The following is an 18170-nucleotide window of genomic DNA, read 5'->3' as shown; positions in this document are numbered from 1 at the left end:
CCTCTGTGAGAGTTCCACTAGGTACACGTACCAAGAACTTTTTTGTCAATTTCAGCCATAGGATAAAATAAGTCACTTCCTCCTTTTTCATCTTTGGAAGTACTGGAAGCGAGGAAGGAAGAACACAGAAAAGCTGACAGCCATCTGCAATACAGAGTATCTATTTCCCTATGATCATTGGTCTACTTCCTTCTGATACTCCAGCCTGAGACTTTACCCCTGGAACAAGAAAAGTTCTTCTCTGATACCTCTGTGGTATATAGTCTATCTTAGGCTTTGCTGTAGTAGAGAGTGAATCCTCTCTATTTATCCATGTCAGCCACTACCTTATTAATCGTCTTTCCAGCAAGATTTCCCCAATGAATCTGAGACACAGAGGATTTGTTTAGACTATCTGCTGTCTGCTATACTTGGTTTCCTGCCATTGAATTTTCTGCCAAACACACAGAATGCATGAATCCATCCACTACAAACTCATTAACCAGAGAGATTTTCTTTTGCTTTGACTTCAGCTCATCATGGTTCTGTCAGCTGCAGCTTTATAGGTCACTGAATCAAGACATCATGGATCTAGCAAAACAGGATTCTTTGTGAGTTATGAGGACTGAAGATGAAGTTTTGAACGCTCATTTGAGGGTACTTCAATTTTTCTATCTGCAGGGTCTATGGGGAAGTCCAATACCACAGTAAAAACCACACCAAAACTATTGTACTAAGGTTGGGGAGCATAAAGAGGGAATATTTGGGATCCAAGACCATATAAAATATTTCATGGCTTTCCAGTTCAAACATTTTCCCTTATCAGGATTCTCTTATTCTCCCTTGATGGAGGAGTGAAAATTCAGCCCTGGTTTTGGAGGGAAGGTATTTTCCCTTGGCTTTAGCCTGCTTCTCCTTTGTATCTGGCTGGATTCCAATAGTGACCACTACATTTCTCCCCAAGCTCTCAAACATGTCTGTAGGGAAAAACTTCTCATTTCTCCAGCTAAGAGTTATAACCCAAAATACACAGTTCCCCTTCCTTGGGGAAGATGACAGAAGAAGATGACACTCTGGAATGTCTTTTCACTCTTTTTTGGTTTTTATGGTATTTGTGGATTTTTGTGCCTGTCTGGGAATAATTTACTCTTCCTAGACAGTGCTCACTTTCAGAGTTTAGCCCTTGTGGGGGACCTCAAGTCTCTGTCTGACATGCAATTAGAGAGGAAATGCAGATGGGCACTCCTGAGTCCAAATATTCTTTCTCAGAGGAGTAAGTCAGAGAAGATACTCAACTTCTTGCTAAGGGACCATTATCCATTTGAGAACCTGAAAAAGAACTTGGAGCTTTCCATCAAGAGGTGTACGAGACCAAGGAACCTTGGGGAATTTTAGACTTCTCTCAAATACCTTAGTCCTGCTTGCTGAGTCCCAGGCCTTAAGGAAGGCTGAACTACCCTAGCCGAGTTGTCTCGACTAGCGTGAGAGATACAAAAGCCAGAACAAGCTATCAACAATAAACTATTATTTCTAGTCTAGTAAATTTTTTGTATGTGTAAATAAGGTGCATACTTAAACAGACTTCTATATAAATGCACATGTACAGACAGATCTAGACTATCAGTGTTCTACCACAGTAAATATGGTCACCAGTAAGACTATGAATTACACTGTAGGTTTAATTATGCTGTAGGTCTGATTACAGCAAACAGAACAGTCTAAAATAGGTCTTCTTTCTTTAAAAAAAGATTACTTGAAAGACTACATAAACAATACTAAATTCCTAATTACAGCAGTTGTCCAAGAAGCATTTCTCTTGTCATAGCACTCCAACCTCATTGTTCAGTGGGTGGATCAAAACTGCAGTGTCCATGTCACTAAGGTTTGTTAAATACTTTCAGTCTCTGTTCACATTTCATAACACAACTTCAGCTATATTTTTATCATACAAAGAAGTTATGTTATGTGATAGCCATGTAATAAAAGACAGATAAATCACAACACACAATTCACAGTTCGCTAGCTTAAAATAAAATTTGGTGACCTCAGATCCTTCTAGAACCAGCAATAAACCCAAGTTTCAAATTTGTATGGTCCTATAGATAGGCACTGAATTCACAGTGCCACAGGAAGGCTACTCATTTTCAGTAAACTGAGTGAATAAGCATAAGAAATTATATCCAAGTACTCTCAATATCAGCTTAATATGACTCAACTTTAATAAGGGTGCTATTTAATTAACAGTGAAATGTGCTCCCAAAAAATCGCTTTCAAAATTAGCGTTCTACAATAATTTCTTCTCTTTTGACAGTCAACACTTACACAATCATTTGTGTTTAAGAATTTTCCACCAAAGCTGTACTCCCTGTTCTGAAAAGTAGTATTTTACACACTTTATTACTGCATGCTTACCTTTTTTAAGCAGCTTTACCAAAATACTGCCTGAGAGCTACAGAATGGTCTTGCCGTTTAACAGCAATAATATTCTGAGCTTTTTTTAACTCATGAAAGGACTTTAGACATCAAGGGATAAGGAAAAGGGACAGAGCGTTCCGAGTTTGTTGGCTGTCGCTTAGAATTAGTGTTGATGTATTACCTCTGTCACAGCCCAGTGGTGTAAAAATTGGTCCAGATCAGTCAGGTAGAGATGGACAGATGAAAACTGTGTCTGGCTAATGTGAGGTTTTCCTCTAATGCTCTGAAGACTAGTCAACTCCTCTTTAGAGAATCCTAGAGACAGTGGAGGAATGAAATAGTTAGGATCACAAAGCAAGTCAAGCGCTGTTCTACTTTATTAGCACCATTGAAAAAAACTCCTTTATTTGTGCCCACAGAACGTTTGTTGTTCCACAATTCTAATAGGTCTCACTTGATATTTTGAAAGAAGTATATCAAAATATGAGTTCTGAGTTCAAAAAGAAAAATGTCCAAAAACAAAAAAGTGGTTCAAAAATGTAGGTTAAGGGAAAAAGCTAAGAAACATCCATTCAAAACTTTGAGTGTAATTTGGTTAAAAAAAAAGTCTGAGGGACACTTCTGTTTTTCACAATGTACAGCTTTACAAAATATGAATAGTATACTATTTTGTGCCTGGACAAAATTTCCAGTGATAGAAACCATATTTCTCTATATACCAGGTTTGGTGCAAAATTAAATATCACAGATCCCTACTTTAAATTTTAGAGGCAATTTCTGTATCTGTGTAAAACAAACTGCTTCAACTATTTATGCAGAGCAAGGAAAGAAAAGCCAGAAAATAAGTTTGTATGGAAACCAAAATATCAGTCCTGAAAAATGAAAAAAAAAACTGAGCAAGAATGACTGCAACGGAGATTCTATTCGATGCTCATCATACTTTGTAACATGACTCATATATAAAAAGTTTAAAAATTGTAATATTTTAACCTGTGTCCTCCCCTGGCCTCAGTCTGAAAGCCCATTGTTCAGTTTTGTCTATCAGCCCTTATGTTCATATACAGCTGCTTGTCCATCACCAGTTCTCGTTATATTTGTGAATTTACATTAAAGCTCATCAGAGAAGGAATTCCATTTCACTCTTTGTTTCTACTGTGTGTTTTACCAATTGTAAAGTGCCTAGTACATTTACAGGACTACATAAATTCCCAGATAAAAATCTACATTAAAATTGAATTAAAGTTGTGGGTACATACAAATAATTAATGATAAAAGCACTACATTGATGATGTAATAATTGCAAAAACAAGCAACACATACCTAGGTAATTCAGAGTTTAAAATTAGCTTTAAGAAAATTCCAAACTCATTGAAGTATGTAAACATACAATTGAGGCAACCAAACACTGCTCTGTATCACTACTCTGTAGTGATGTCACGCTATCACCCGAACAATTATGATTCAAGCATTATAGTTTTTGTGGTCCCAAAAGAGAAGAAACTGATTTTTAAAGATATTCATTTTATCTCCCCATATTTCCTATCTCGTGGTGTCACTACAATTAAAACATTGCTGTAATGTTTTTACCCCTAAATTATTCAATATAAATACATTCAATATAAATTCCATCTTAATGTAGTTTATCTTTAACTTATTAAAAATTTCATACTATGTTAAATAAGAATCCTAAAGGCAATACTACCATGTAATATATATCTAGTGATTTGAAGATCTGTAGTATCAACCTCAAATCAATTTTATAAAATTTAACTAACTTTTAGGTTCAGATTCACTGGTATGTGCAGGCTGTACACTAGCCAGTTAAACCGGGCTTTAAAACTAGTTTGCTTCACCAGAGCAGCTGGAGTATATTTGTAAATCTGGTAATTAATTTGCAAGTGACTTATCCCCATCTCCTCAGCACACACACAAAAATGGTTACTGGCCTTTCCATAACCTTACCTTCCACTGGAGATGTGCTCACACCCAAAGCACAGTTGCCTGAAATTTTTCCCTCAGTGGTACCTGTCAAGTCAGTCTCTGGTGCCATGTGCTCATAGCACCAGTATAAAGTGCCTGGCTGACCCTGCAAACCCTCAGTTCCTTCCTTCTGGCCAACTCCAAAAGAGGGGTAGGAGGGTGGGTTGTGGAATGGACATGTCCAACACATCTCGAAGAACAACAGTTATGGAAAGGTTAGTAACCATTGTTTCTTCAAGTGCTTGCACGTGCCCATTCCACTGTAGTTGACTCCCAAGCAGTAGCATAGGATGGTGAGATTGGAGTTCTCGACCGAAACTGGAATCATCCCTAGCCAGTTCAGTAATGGCATAATGAGTAGAAAACGTATGCAGTGATGACCAAGTCGCCACTCTGAAAATGTCCTGAATAGGGACATGAGCCAGCAATGCTGATACTGGTGCTCTCGTGGAGTGGGCAGTCAGGTTAGCTGGTGATGGAACACCTACCTGCTGCTCATAACACATGCAAATGCATGATGTAATCCATGACGAAAGTCTCTGAGCCAAGTCCTTTCAGCAATCACTATAAAGACTGGATGGATCTATGGAACGGTTTGATCCTCTCGATGTAGAATGCTAGGGCACATCTGATGTCCAGAGTATGGAGACGTTGCTCCTCCCTGCTCATGTGTGTTTTTAGCTAGAAAATTGGCAGAAAGATTGCCTGATTACTGTAAAACCACCTTTGGGAGGAAAACAGAGTGAGCATGAAGCTGCACTTATCCGTAAAGAAGATCGTGTATTTGGGGGGGAGGGGGGTGTCGTCCGACAAAGGCACAGACCTACAAGACCCTCCTGGCTAAAGTAATAGCCACCAGAAAAGCCACCTTCCAGAAAAGGTCTGACAAGGGGCACATTGCCAGTGGCTCAAACGGGGGTGAGGGGGCTGTCAGTTTTGATAAGACCAGCTTTAGGTCCCTGTACGGGGTTGCACTCACCTGTCAGGCTAAGTGCTGGCTAAGTGCGTGTGCCTGCACTCTCTCTTTACCTGTTTGTGTTGTCAGCCCTCCAGCCAAGTGTGTGTAAGTGTGTGTGTGTGTGTGTGTGTGTGTGTGATAAAAGCAAAGGAAACCCCTTTCGAGGTACAAGTCCAACAGGGGCCTCTTACCCAGGGAGCTTTAGTAGTGCTTGCCTTGGTTTCTCAGCGTTTCCCTGCCAGGCCTCTTTGCCTGAAGAGATTTGGCGGTCTCTCAGTCCAGTAGATCAGGATCTTCTCCGTCAGGCCTTTCTACAGGGAGAGCTATTCATTTTCCATGCTGGTTGCTCAAGGTCTTCTTTCCCAGGCCTATCTACCTGGAGAGCTTTTATAATTTCTGCTCCTTTTGGTCAGGGTTCCCTCCCAGGCCTCTCTTACCTGGAGAGATTTTCCAGTTCAGTGCCCTCTAAGTGTCTCTCTCAGTTTGTCCCTGCTCCGGAATAGAGCGATGCCCCAGGATTCCGTCTCTGGAAGCAATGTCTTCGCCCTCTTCAGCTAGGCCACTAAAAGAGTTTAGTTCCTCCTTATTCGGTTGCCTCAATGTTTAGGCCATTTCTCTCAGTGACTAATGAGGGTTGGGGGGACCTGGGCCCGCCCACTACTCTGGGTCCCAGCCCAGGGACCCTGCAGATAGCAGCTGTTACCGTGTCCCCTTATCTAAATTGCGCTAATGCTCTAATTCCCTGGGTCACTTCCCGACGCCATCTTCACCTTTACCTCAAGGCCTTGTCCTGATGGAGTCCCTGCAACCAAGCTCAAGGCTCCTTCTTGTTCTCCATGGCTTCTGGCAGCACTACCTCATCCAAGGTCCGGCAGCTCCCTCAGACAGCCACACACCATCCATGCTCCTCCAGCTTCAGAAAGGAACTGAATTTAGTTATAAATTCTTCTTCTTATACTGACCTGCTGGGCCCCGGTGGGCTACTTCCCACATAGCCACTATAGGCAGCTTTGAGGACCTCTCTACTGCCCTTTTCTGGGGTGTGGCAGGGCCAAAAGGCTTCCATTAGGGGCCTCAGGGCCTACTCCACCCATCACAGTCCCAAGAAGGGACTGGTTCCTGTATTTGTGAGTATAGTCTTTCTATGCCTTTGAGGAAACAAATGGCCATTTCATGCGAAAAAACGGATCAATTATTCACTGGGTAGGGTGGAATGCTGAAATTGCTACAAGATGAACCTTAAATTGATGAAATCGCTAAACCTTGCTGTTTCAGGTGTAAAAAATACTCAAGAACAGACTGCAGTGATGACTGTGGGAGAGAGACTCCGCGCTGGGATGCCCAAATGGAGAGGTACATAGCCCTGGTAAAGGGCTTCCTGCTACCTAATAGGACCCAGCAGACCTGTCTGAGCAAGCCAACTCTGCAATATTTATCCATGGAGCTTCCAGGCCATCAAGTGGATGGTGGTGCTGAGGTTAGAATGGAGCAGCTGACTGTGGTTCTGGGAGATCAAGTCTGGGAGGAGAGGGAGCATGAAAATGACCCGCGCCCTGTCCAGCTTGATTTTCAGCACAACCTTGTGCACGAGCAGGATGGGGGAAAAGCTCAGAACAGGTGCACCGCCCACGGGAGCAAGAAGGCATCCATGAGCAAGCCTGGGGCTGTGGCCTCATACAGAACAAAACTGGTGACACTTTCTGTTGTATCTGGTCACAAACAGTGTCTATTTGGGGAGTCGCCCGCCGGTGGAAAACGTCCCTGACAATATCCGGGCGAGGGGACCACTGTAGTGAAACACCTGCTGAGGCAATCTGCCAGTTCATTTTGCACTCTCGGAAGGTGAAAAGCCTCAAGGTGGATTGACTGGGTTATGCAAAACTCTCACAAGCGAATTGCTTTCTGACACAGGGGGAAAGAGCAAGCCCCCCCTGCCTGCTGAGGTAGAACATAGTTGCAGCATTGCCCGTGAACACTTGCACGCTCCTGCCCATAATGTGAGGCAGGAATGCCTGACAGGCCAGACAAACTGCCTTGTGCTCTCTGACACTGATGTGTAGCGAGAGCTCTTCTAGGGACCACAAGCTTTGGGTCCTGAGGGGCCCTGGTGAGCTCCCAAGCCCAGCTCTGACATGTCTGAGATCACAGAAATCAAAGGTTGGGGCCAGGCGAAGGGAACGCCTGAGCAACCCGCCAGAGGGTCCAGGCACCAATTGAGGGAGTCTAGGACTGGGAAAGGCACTGTGAGCACAGAGTCTAGATGGTGGCGGCGGTTCAGTGAGTAGACCAAGGCCAATCAAGACTGATGGAGCCTGAGACATAGTCTTGCATGCTGCACCACGTACATGAATGAAGCCCTGTGACCTAAAAGTCTCAGACAAAAACGTAATGGGGTGGTCCTTGATGTGTGCTATTAGTGACATGATCATGTGAAACAGTCTTCTGGGAGGAAGGCCTTGGCCTGGGAGGAGTCAAGCACAGCTCTGATAAACTCCATCCTCTGCACCGGAGTGAGAATAGACTTCTGCCTGTTTATTAGCAGGCCCAGGACTTGTCAAGTCAACTGTATGAGGTGGATTCTGGACTCTACCTGAGCCTTGGACCAGCTTCTGATTAGCCAGTCATCCAGATACAGGTAGACTTGCACCCCGTCTTCTCAGGAAAGTCACCACTACCACCATGCACTTTGTAAACACCCATGGGGCCGCTGATAGGCCGAACAGGAGAACTGGGAATTGGTAGCGGGCCTGGTTCACAATAAACCTGAGGAACCTTCTGTGGCCTTGGAAGATCAAAATGTGAAAACAGACATCTCTTAAATCAAGGGCAGAGTACCAGGGAGGGGATAATGGAAGCCAAGGAGACCATGCGGAACTTCAGTTCCGTGAGGTAGCCATTGAGTCAGCGTAGGTCTAGAATAGGTCTGAGACCACCGATGCAGTCCTGTAGGGATTGCTGGACCTCAGGAGACTAGAGGACTGTAGTCACGAGTCTTACACATGGCCACTGAGGAGGACATGGACCTGGTCGCCAAGTCCAGCGCATCCAGGGATGCCTGCAAGGATGCCCAAGCTATCATCTTCCCCTTCTTCACCAGTGAGGAGAACTCCTGCCTGCACCTTTGGGGAAGCGAGTCTTTGGACTTCATCATGGAGTCTTACACTGGTTGGCGATCCTAAGCTGTAGTCCCCCAGTAGAATAAATCTTTCTATTGAAAAGGTCCAGTTTCTTGGGAGTCATTTGCTTTAGGAATTGCCCCTTGTAGGCCCTGTCTCTCCCTTTCATTGACCGTTGAGACCACCAAGGACCCCAGGGAGCAGGAGGGAGAGATAAGAGTATAGAAGGAACTCATAACCCTGGGCAGGCACAAAGTACTTCCTCTCCGCTGTTTTTTTTTATGTGGGGGGAAGAGAGGCAGGGCTTTGCAACAGGGCTTTCACTGGGTCCATAATGGCCTCACTGAGAGGTAGAGCCATTTTCAACATGCCCACAGCAACCAGGATGTGAACCAGGCTATGGGAGGATTCTTTCATTATCTCTGCGTGCAAACCTGTTTGAGGCCAACCTCTTCAATAGCTCCTGGTGGGCCTTATAGTCCTCTTGAGGAGGTAACATGTCCACCCCAACACTGCCTCGTCCGGGGAGGACGGGGAGGCGGCCTGCACATGCAAGGGACCTCCTCCTCTCCTTCTGCACTGAAGGGATCCTGCAGATCCAGATCCTGAAGTTCAATACTGGGCTCAATGCCGGAGTCTAGGTTGGGTGTTGCCCAATGAGATGGAGACACCCTTCTCTTGGAGGCCTCTGAGTCACAGCTTCTAGAATGGGACCCTGGCAATGGGGAAAACCCCAAAGGGTTCCAAAAGGGCGGACAGTGACCGCTAGGCCAAGGACATGGTGGGCACACCTGTGCTGAGGGTCCATGATGGGGCTTGGATGGCTGGAGGGAGAATAAGGGTGACTCCTTGGATGGGAGGCGTTTGATCCAACCTCCAAATCAGCTAACAAGTTTTCCTCCGGGAATCATGGTGGTATTGTTCCTACTGGTGCCAGAAATCGGTGATGGGGCTGGGAGGCTTCCATCGGGGCCAGCCAGAACAGTTTCCCTCTAGATGGTATCACGGGGCTTGGAACCAGACGACAGCTAGGGACTACATGTTCTCACCTGCCCACTGGCACCAGTGCTGCCAATTCTTGTACTGCCAGTGGTACTGAAAGCGACAGCAGGTCTCTGGCCTCGCAAATGCCTCCAGGCAAAACTCAGCTAACTGATGGAGAAGCGCCAACTAAACTATATAACTAAGCAACTGTTTAAACGCTAACTATACACAATATGAAGAATCAAATAAAAATGAAGACTACTGAGAACAGCTTGCCATAGCATGGAGAGCAGTTCCAGCGAACGTCACTGGCGTTAAGAAGGAAATGAAGAGGTGCAAGGTTAGCCAGGCCCTTTATGCCAGCGTTGTGAGCGCGCAGTACCAGGGAGCACCAGAGCCAACCCAATTGGTACCACTGAGGGAAAAATTTCTGGCAACTTTACTCGGGGTGCGCACGCACCTACAGTGGAATGGCCATGTCCAGGCACTCGACAAAGAATCACTCTTTCCCTCTCCCATGGTTTCCGGTGGTGCTGCTTTCTGGTGCCAGAGAGCTGAGAGGAACAGTGTGGCAGCAGTTGGTTATCAGGAGGATTGAGTGGTTTTTTTTATTTTAACTATTTTTTAAAAAAATATGGGCAAACAAGTAAATGTATAGATATTAAATTGTGGAATTTGACTGTCAGAGTTAAAAGAAACATATGTATATTCAATTTAGTTACCTATGAAAGTCTGGAGGTAAACTGGGCAGCAGGTGGCATGCAGTGAGTAAGAGGAGGCTGTACAGAGAGTCTGGAGAGAACAGGGGGAAGAGGAGTCTGCAAAGGGACCATAATGGGCAAGTAGCGAAAAATGCGGGATTCAGGGTCAATGTGGAGTGAGGCCAGGAATGTATATTTGGTCAGGAATGTGAGAAGAGGTTCATATGCAGGGGGTTCCTGTGTTGATGAAATCAGGACTGTGCACTGGTCTTGGGGACTGGAATGGGGAGCCCCGTCCCTTTGTGCCAAGGGATCAGTGAGTACAAGGCTACGCACAACAGCACTACTACCTCAGCTCCATTGTGCACTCCGGCAACATCACTGGGGCCATAAATTGCAGACATCAGACCTCAGAGACTGATTACCTCTCCAGTTCTCAGGCCCCTCTCTTTGGATAGTACCCATCTCTCCTCAATACAATCCTTCATCCCTCCCAAAGCCACACATATCTGTTTCCCTCTGCTCCTCCCCATAACCCCACTCTATCCCCAACCCCTCACTGTCCCCCCTCAGCTCCCAACACCAGGAAGCAGCACTGTGGGGAGCCTTGGGAAGGCATAGAGATGAGCAAGAATATGATCAGAGCAGGAATGCAGGAATAGGAGGAGGAGAAATTTGAAGCTTGTTTTTCCATTAAGATTATTCAAGATTTAAAAAGCTTTGAAGAATGCCAAGTTTCTTAGAGAACACATTTAAAAATAAATTTTAACTCAAATTTTCAGAAAACTTGTTCTGTAACTCAAATAGAGTAAATGCAGTAATTTTATCAAAGATATGTTGTATTCTTCATATAAAGCAAAGAAGTTGAAACGCTGCTTTAAGTGTAAAATGCAGTTCATCATTAACTCCAGAGTCATGACCAGAGATTCCATAAGATCACCACGGGGAGGAGAGGGGGGAGGCATTGAAGTGGGAGGTGCTGCTGTGCCTATTTTTGTAACAGCTGTTTCAGTGCACGCAACAAGGCACAAAGCCCATCCTAGGCTAACGGCTTTTCACATTTCTGCAATCCATGTGGCATAATGCTCAGCTCCAAAAGTGGAGAACAAAAGCAGCTGGGATCTGCAAAAGCAATTTCACAAAGGGAAAATTGCAATATCCAGTTTCACATGTGTAAAATATCAATCGTTGCATTAAGGATGCACAGTACACTAGTTTCACACTAATAATTTCTCCCTCTGATTGAGGACTACGTACATGCTAAATATGAAATCTGAAATCCAAACTGCTTCTTCGCTACTCATGCTACTCACTCCCCACCTTGGTCTGCCAGATTTAACCATCCAGACACTCTGTAGAGCACATCTTTTATCCTCTTTGTTTGGGAAAATCTTGGGACTTGACTTTTATTTGCATTGGTGTTCAGTGGTTGGTAATAATTCTGTTTGTCTAAAGAGCACTGGAAGCCCACTCTATTGTGCTCATTAATTCTATTATCAATCAAAATAAATAAAGCAGTTACGCAATTCACTTAAAGCAGGAATAATTTTTTTTTCTTACTCAAATAATTCAAACATTGTTGAATAGATTTCCTTTAAGTTTTCAAAAAGAAAACATAGGACCGTAGGGTGAGAAGGGACCGTGTCATCTAGTCTAACTCCCTGCCAAGATGCAGTACATATCTGCGTACTGAAACAAAATATGAAAAATATTCCGTCCACATGGTAACTGAGGGTGAAAGAGTAAGCCATTAAAAATAGAAAATAAGAATGAAAGTGCTTTCTCACCCATAACCAAAGCATATCACAATGCTAGAATTTCTGATCTTTTTTCCATTGTGTAAAAGTATTTAGCCCATATTTAATATTCATCATTAATCTACTTTATAAAGTAATTATACTAAATGAGATTCAATATCACTTTATCACAATCAATTTAATGTTCTTAATTTCAATTTATAAAATTCAAATGGATTGCCTGTAAGTGTCGAAAACAAGAAGCTGAAGTAGTCCACATCGTTCACCGAACTGTCCTGCACTTGGCATTTCCATCCAGCAAAGGAAGATCTATTTAAAAACAAAAACAAACAATGGGAGGGCTATTATACAACACTACAATTAAAAATACACTTTTGGAAATCAGACATTAATATAATCAATTTAAAAATCAAATCAGTATGCATTATTTTTAGCACACCTATCCCCCAACTGTTAAAGTAAAACTTATACCAGCTTCACACAAATTTATTTGCCTATTGGGTGTTTTGTTTGTTTTTTTTTAAATGGATAATAGAAAACTTTCCTCCTCCATGACTGTCATCAAAGATGGCCTGTAGATTGTGTTACTGAGCTGGTAAATTTTCATAACTATTGATACAACATTTATGGGAAAAAATAGCAGCCACCAGACACAATACTTTGGACCAAATATATTTTACCCGGAACCTTATTTTACATTTGATGTTATAGATTTAAAATAAAACTAATTTTTTTTAAAATTAAAAAGTCACTATTTTGGAAGGCCAAGTTATATTTTTCATTATATTCAGTAACTTTAAAATATCTCTTTTTATGCAATAATGGAGTCCATTAAATAATAGTGTCAGCATATATTTAGAATGGATAAGGATCTTAAACACAGGAATTATAATAAAAAAAGAAGCATACAGAGAAAAGAGACCCAATGTAAAACTTGTTTTGAAGTTTCTCATGGTGTCATATTTTTAAATAGGTAAGACATAATGCAGAGCTAATAGCACCACCTATTAAGGTGGCCCACAACGTCCTGTTATAAGACTTTGTTTTCAGTTGCTTATAACTTTGTCAAATTAATTATTTGGGTTGAAATTTCCCATGCTGAGTGTCTGCCTCAGCCAAAATGGTTCAGCCATCTACAAGAATGAGATTAGGGGGAATATATGTTGTTTTGCCCATGTTAACTTCTGGTGACCTGTTCTTTGAGAAGCTCTAGCACTCCAAAGACTTGGGGCAGAAACCTGAAACTTAGCAAGGGGTGGCCTATTTGTCAGGGATGCGACTTTTCCTGCCACCATGAAAATCCACCCAAATTTGGCCAAGATATAAGCCTTTGAGAAAATTGCAGTTCACCCATGCTCAGTAAAGAGATGCTAGAATTTTTGTAGCTTAATTCCCCAAAAATTCTGCCTGCCTAAAGCATACTCCATCCCAGGGCTTCAGGGTTTCTGTGCAATTACAGCACTGGACAGTTCTAACCCATGCTGGGTCCTGATCCAGGTACCAGAACCGTGAACAGGGAGCCAGTCTCTCTTTTAGTTTCAATGCACTCTTTGCTGATGCCCAAGTAGCTTGAAGAGGGAAGTTGCCTGAATTGCATGCAGAGGAGATAAGAGCTGTACCTGGGGAGCATAGACAGGGACAAGGAGCCTGGGAGACAAGGGGACCTCAGAGCCAGTCCTGGATAGGCAAAGAGACTGGAACTGGAAGCTGGGGGAAGCAGAGAAAATTGAGACTAGATGGGCAAGGAGAGAGGGTGTCAGAGAGGGAAAGATTTATTGGATAAACACCAATTTCCTTATTTTTTTTTCCCCTGGGGGTGTTTTATTGGTAGTCAAAAATAGAGAAGATCAAAACCAAAAATCAGAAGCCCTTCCTGCAGTGGAAGCCCATATGTCTCCTGGTGAAGACAATGGCAGACTTCAGGGAGGACAGTTCTTTATTCAATGGCAGGGAGGACTCTTTTCCATGACGGTGAGGAGTAGACCTCTAGAGGTTGTGCCGATGTGCAAGAGGCCCTGGTTCTTCCTACTCTTAACCACTGAGGCCAGGATCAATGCTGAGAGGTGTGACAACAGAGCCAGAGCTGCGCTGGTTGAGTCCAGAGTTGCAGGCTGCTCCTTCTCTCCAGTCCATGATGCTGTGCAGGGCTTGAAGGATTTCCCTCCAGAGGCCTTGCCGTATCAGTCCTTATGGGAAGGCACTGAACTCCTGCCTTGGTCTCTGAGAGTCCATTATAGGGCCTGCCTTCAACACTGGAAGCTATGGTGATGCTGACTTCGACATCAATGTGGAGGTCAGGTCAGGTGCAGGGGTGTTGATGCCAGATCTTTAGTCATTGCTAACTTCTCTGCATCAGCCTTAGGTATCACCTGCCTGCTTGACAGGATGCAGAACGATTTTGGCTTGTCCACTAGTACAATTCGTGTGTGTGACTTGTTCATACTTATGGAGAAGGACAAGCATACCAAACATCTGTCTGGAATGTGCAATTCCCTCAGGCAGAACAGACACCTACTGTGACCATCCTTCAGGGGGATTAGTCCATCACAGGACAGACAGGGCTTGAAGCCCACAGGTTTTAAGTCCACTGTTTTGAAGAGCCCTACAGAGGAAGCATATAAAGGAGAGATAAAATCACAGCGGTCAAAAATAAGAGATCACAAGTAGTTCTGTAGATTTTGCAGAATTTAACCTGAGCTAGGAACTAGCAGGTCAGACACTGTGATGGTGTCGGGACTCACCACCACAGTGCCTCCTGCTGTACACTCTGGGAATTAGCTCAGTGTTGAGCGCCATCTGCCAGTGGTGTCCCATCTGTCTCTTGCCCTGCTGGCGCCTGGACCCGTGTTGCTCCTTGCTCAGCGGCATCCTCTTCAGGACACTGCTTCCGGCAGTGCCCCCAAGTCCACACTCACCCCCTTCTGAGGGGAGGTTGGTTAACAGCAATCTTTTCTCTTCACCCCAGCCACAGTGGCCAACAACATCCCCAAAGTCTAACTCCTTCTATCGGGGTCAGGTGCAGTCCGCTATGGCCGGGTGTAGTGGAAGGGGGGACCCAGGCCTGCCCTCTACTCTGGGTCCCAACCCAGGGACCCTCTGGTGGCAGCCTCCCTGCCCTTCTTCGCCTCTCATCCCTGGGCCACTTCCTCTTCGCCCCGCTTGCACCTTGTGGGCCCTTCTATCAGGGCCTGCAGCCTGGCAGTATTGGGCTGGAGCTCTCCTCAGCTCCCCCAAGCCTGCCCAGCACTGCACTGTCCTGGGTGCTGGTTTCCTTCACTCAGGTGACAGACCTTCTCCCTTGAAGGTCTGAGAGAGACTGCCTGCTCCCTTCCTGGGCAGCCTTTATATAGGACCTAGCCTAGCCCTTATTGGCTGGCTGTAATACTGGCCCTGATTGGCTCTCTAACAGGCCCTCCCTGATTGGCTGCCACCTTGTGCAGCCGCTCCGGCCTGTTGTAGCCCAATCTGGGGTGGGGGTGGAGCACCGCCCCACCACAGACACATACCAGTTTCATCTTACTGCCATTATGAGAAAAACCTTTCTGTCCCTGCAATCCCCTCCCTCATTCACTATACAGCTTCCATCTTCTGTAACAAATGAGGAAGGGGTCCCATCAACAACAGTTTCTTTTCTTTCACAATACAATCCTTAGTCATCATAAGATCAGGTCCATCCAGCACAGTGAACAAGGGAGAAATATTTATAAAATGCCACAAAAACCTATAACAAATGCTGATGGGAAGAGGTTCAAAAGCAAGAGAGAAAGACTGAATTAGTCCAAACAAAAAGGTCTAGTGATAAAACAAGGACTGTGTTAAGCTCTTGTCTAGTAAACAAGAATACCGTAAAACCAAAAATGAGTGAACCAAATTCGGGGTGTCAAATAAGGCCTCACTGATGGACAAAATAATAAGAGGATGAACTATTCCATGCATCACTTCCCTTTGGGGTCCTTAAACAAAAAGATCATGGGGAGAAAAACTGGCTATTGGAGTGAGCTTCATTACCGTGGCTTCCACACCCTGGAACCCCAGGCCTTCTTCATCCTGATCCTGAGAGACTTCCCAACCAGACCAGGCCTGAAAGAGGGCCCCACATGACATTGTAACTTCTACCATCGGTGGCTGAATCCCAACCACCACCTGAGATCTGAGATTTTCTCTCGTCAACCCTACCCTCTCATGTCCTTTTTCTTCCCTATCACTATTTCTTTCTTATCTCTCACCTTTATTCATTCTGTTTAATAAGAATCTGACTTAGCCAACCAAGATTGTATATTTTGCAACATTGTTGTGAGCCTGTGACCAGAAAGAAGCAGCTCAAAGCAATACCCTTAATAGTCCAATGCTGGGTACAAGTTGCCAGGTCTCAAAGCGGCTGATAAGACAGCATACTGTGCAAGTGTTTTTCAACAATGAGGTGGCAAGGGAGACTCAACACCAGAGACAGAAGCTGCATTTTCTCTGTTTGCTATTGTTTTATCTCCCTTTTTGATTGTCTTGTTTTGCCTTCTTAGGAAATGGGATTGGTTTTAAAACACCATCACCAATAACAACAGCTCCAGCCATCTTTTCCCCCAAAAGGACAGTAATTTCCATCTTTAATACCATCTACAAGACTGGCCTGCTTCTTTCTAAAGTCTCTCTTCAGCAAAAGGGAAAAAGGAATATTGTTAATATGAAAGCTTTACTTAATATTTTACATTTCAAATGCTTTAACTGTTCCTTCCTTCTTTTCCTGAAGCCTTAATAAAAGGTTAAAGAGATTTTAAATGGTGTGGTTGCCATGGCACTAAGCAGGCTGAAGTCTGTACAACAAACCCTAAATCTTGTTTAAAACTGTTTAATGTTGGACAGTGACAGGATTATGTTAACACTTTTGACTCTTTGGGCCTCTTTATTCCATCTAAATGAACACAAGTCTCATATGGAAAAAATAATATGTGATTATAAAATTAAAGACTGTATCATAATACATATGCACAAGAGAGCCACACTAAAGTTGCACAAGCAACCTTTGTTCTGACATTTCCTAACTTTTGATTATTAAAGTTGCAAAGTCAAGCAATGTTATTTTAAGAGGTTTTTGTATGTAATTATCAAATGCATAAAACATGGTCTAAGAGCCAGGAGATTAGGTTCTATGCCTGGCTCTCCATTTACTGTGAGACTTCATTCAAGGCATTCATTTACGCTCTCTGTGCCTCAGTTCGCACATCTGTACAACAGATGACTTATTTGAGGATGGGACTAGGCTGTTCTCAGTGGTGGCAGATAACAGAACAAGAAGCAATTGTCTCAAGTTGCAGAGAGAGGGGTTTAGGTTGGAAATTAGAAAAACTATTTCACTAGGAGCATGGTGAAGCACTGGAATGCTTTATCTAGAGAGGTGGTGGAATCTCCATCCTTAGAGGTTTTTAAGGCCTGGCTTGACAAAGCCCTGACTGGGATGATTTAGTTGATGTTGGTCCTGCTTTGAGCTCAGGGTTGGACTAGATGACCTCCTGAAGTCTCTTCCAACCCTAATCTTCTATGATTCTATTTACCAGAAGTATGTGCAGTTTAATGAATTGTATGGGAATGCTTTGAGAGCTTCAGATGAAAGGTTCAATAAAAGCCCAAAGCACTAGTATAGCCAAATATGGTGATACTAATATCTGCTGTGTGAAGCTAATCTATAAATTAAATACAAGACTAATATGGTCACCCTTTCCATAGGATCCAAGTATCTAGTTAAAACTATTACTTTTTGAGGTTCATGGAGGTGATTAGGAAATGGGATCAAAATGTTCAATATAAAGAGAAACCTCAATTTCCATGAATAAATGTAGATGCACTACGAATAGGGGAAAATAGCAAACTATCTTGCACACAAATTGTAGTGAAATATATTAATACTTTCACAAATAACTGAAAACTATGTGTGCATTTCTAAAAATATATTTAAATACTGCTCATAATTTAAGAGTTAGAAATATTTAACTCTTAAAACATGCCTTTTGTACTCTCCAATAGATGGGGGAGGAGATATAGTTAAATGTAAATTTTAGTTTCCCTTTTTTGAATAAATTCGTTTTTATCAAAGATAGGAATCTGTTACAGAACTGTTGATGAGCGGGACCGCTTCAATCATCTAGCCCAAACCCTAAATTAACTATGATAAACTGTACACTATAATTTCCATAATTTTATCTAATCTCAATGAGAATCTCTCTATTGAGCATGTTGTAACTGCATCATTAGGCAACCAGTTCAACAGACGGATTGTTATTAAAAATCA

General features: G+C 43.4%; 1 protein-coding gene across 11 annotated transcripts in view; it reads right to left on the bottom strand.

Annotated features, from left to right (window-relative positions):
* Positions 1 to 18170, bottom strand: part of TEX10 (testis expressed 10) — a 124015-nt gene that overhangs the window by 46600 nt on the left and 59245 nt on the right. For all 11 annotated transcript variants that reach the window (XR_006279129.1, XR_006279130.1, XM_043508529.1 and 8 more), the window contains exons 10-11: positions 12111 to 12199; positions 2576 to 2709 (exon numbers count right to left, since the gene is read on the bottom strand). Coding sequence is in view for 9 of the 11 variants with exons in the window: in XM_043508529.1 (XP_043364464.1) it covers positions 2576 to 2709; positions 12111 to 12199 (223 nt within the window). In the remaining 2 variants the exon portion in view is untranslated. The remainder of the gene's footprint in view (positions 1 to 2575; positions 2710 to 12110; positions 12200 to 18170) is intronic.

This window comes from Dermochelys coriacea, chromosome 2 (assembly GCF_009764565.3).
Source record: "Dermochelys coriacea isolate rDerCor1 chromosome 2, rDerCor1.pri.v4, whole genome shotgun sequence".
In the NCBI taxonomy this organism is placed as follows: Eukaryota; Metazoa; Chordata; order Testudines; family Dermochelyidae; genus Dermochelys; species Dermochelys coriacea.
The sequence above is the reverse complement of the archived record's forward strand: the minus strand, read 5'-3'. Positions and strand labels throughout refer to the sequence as shown.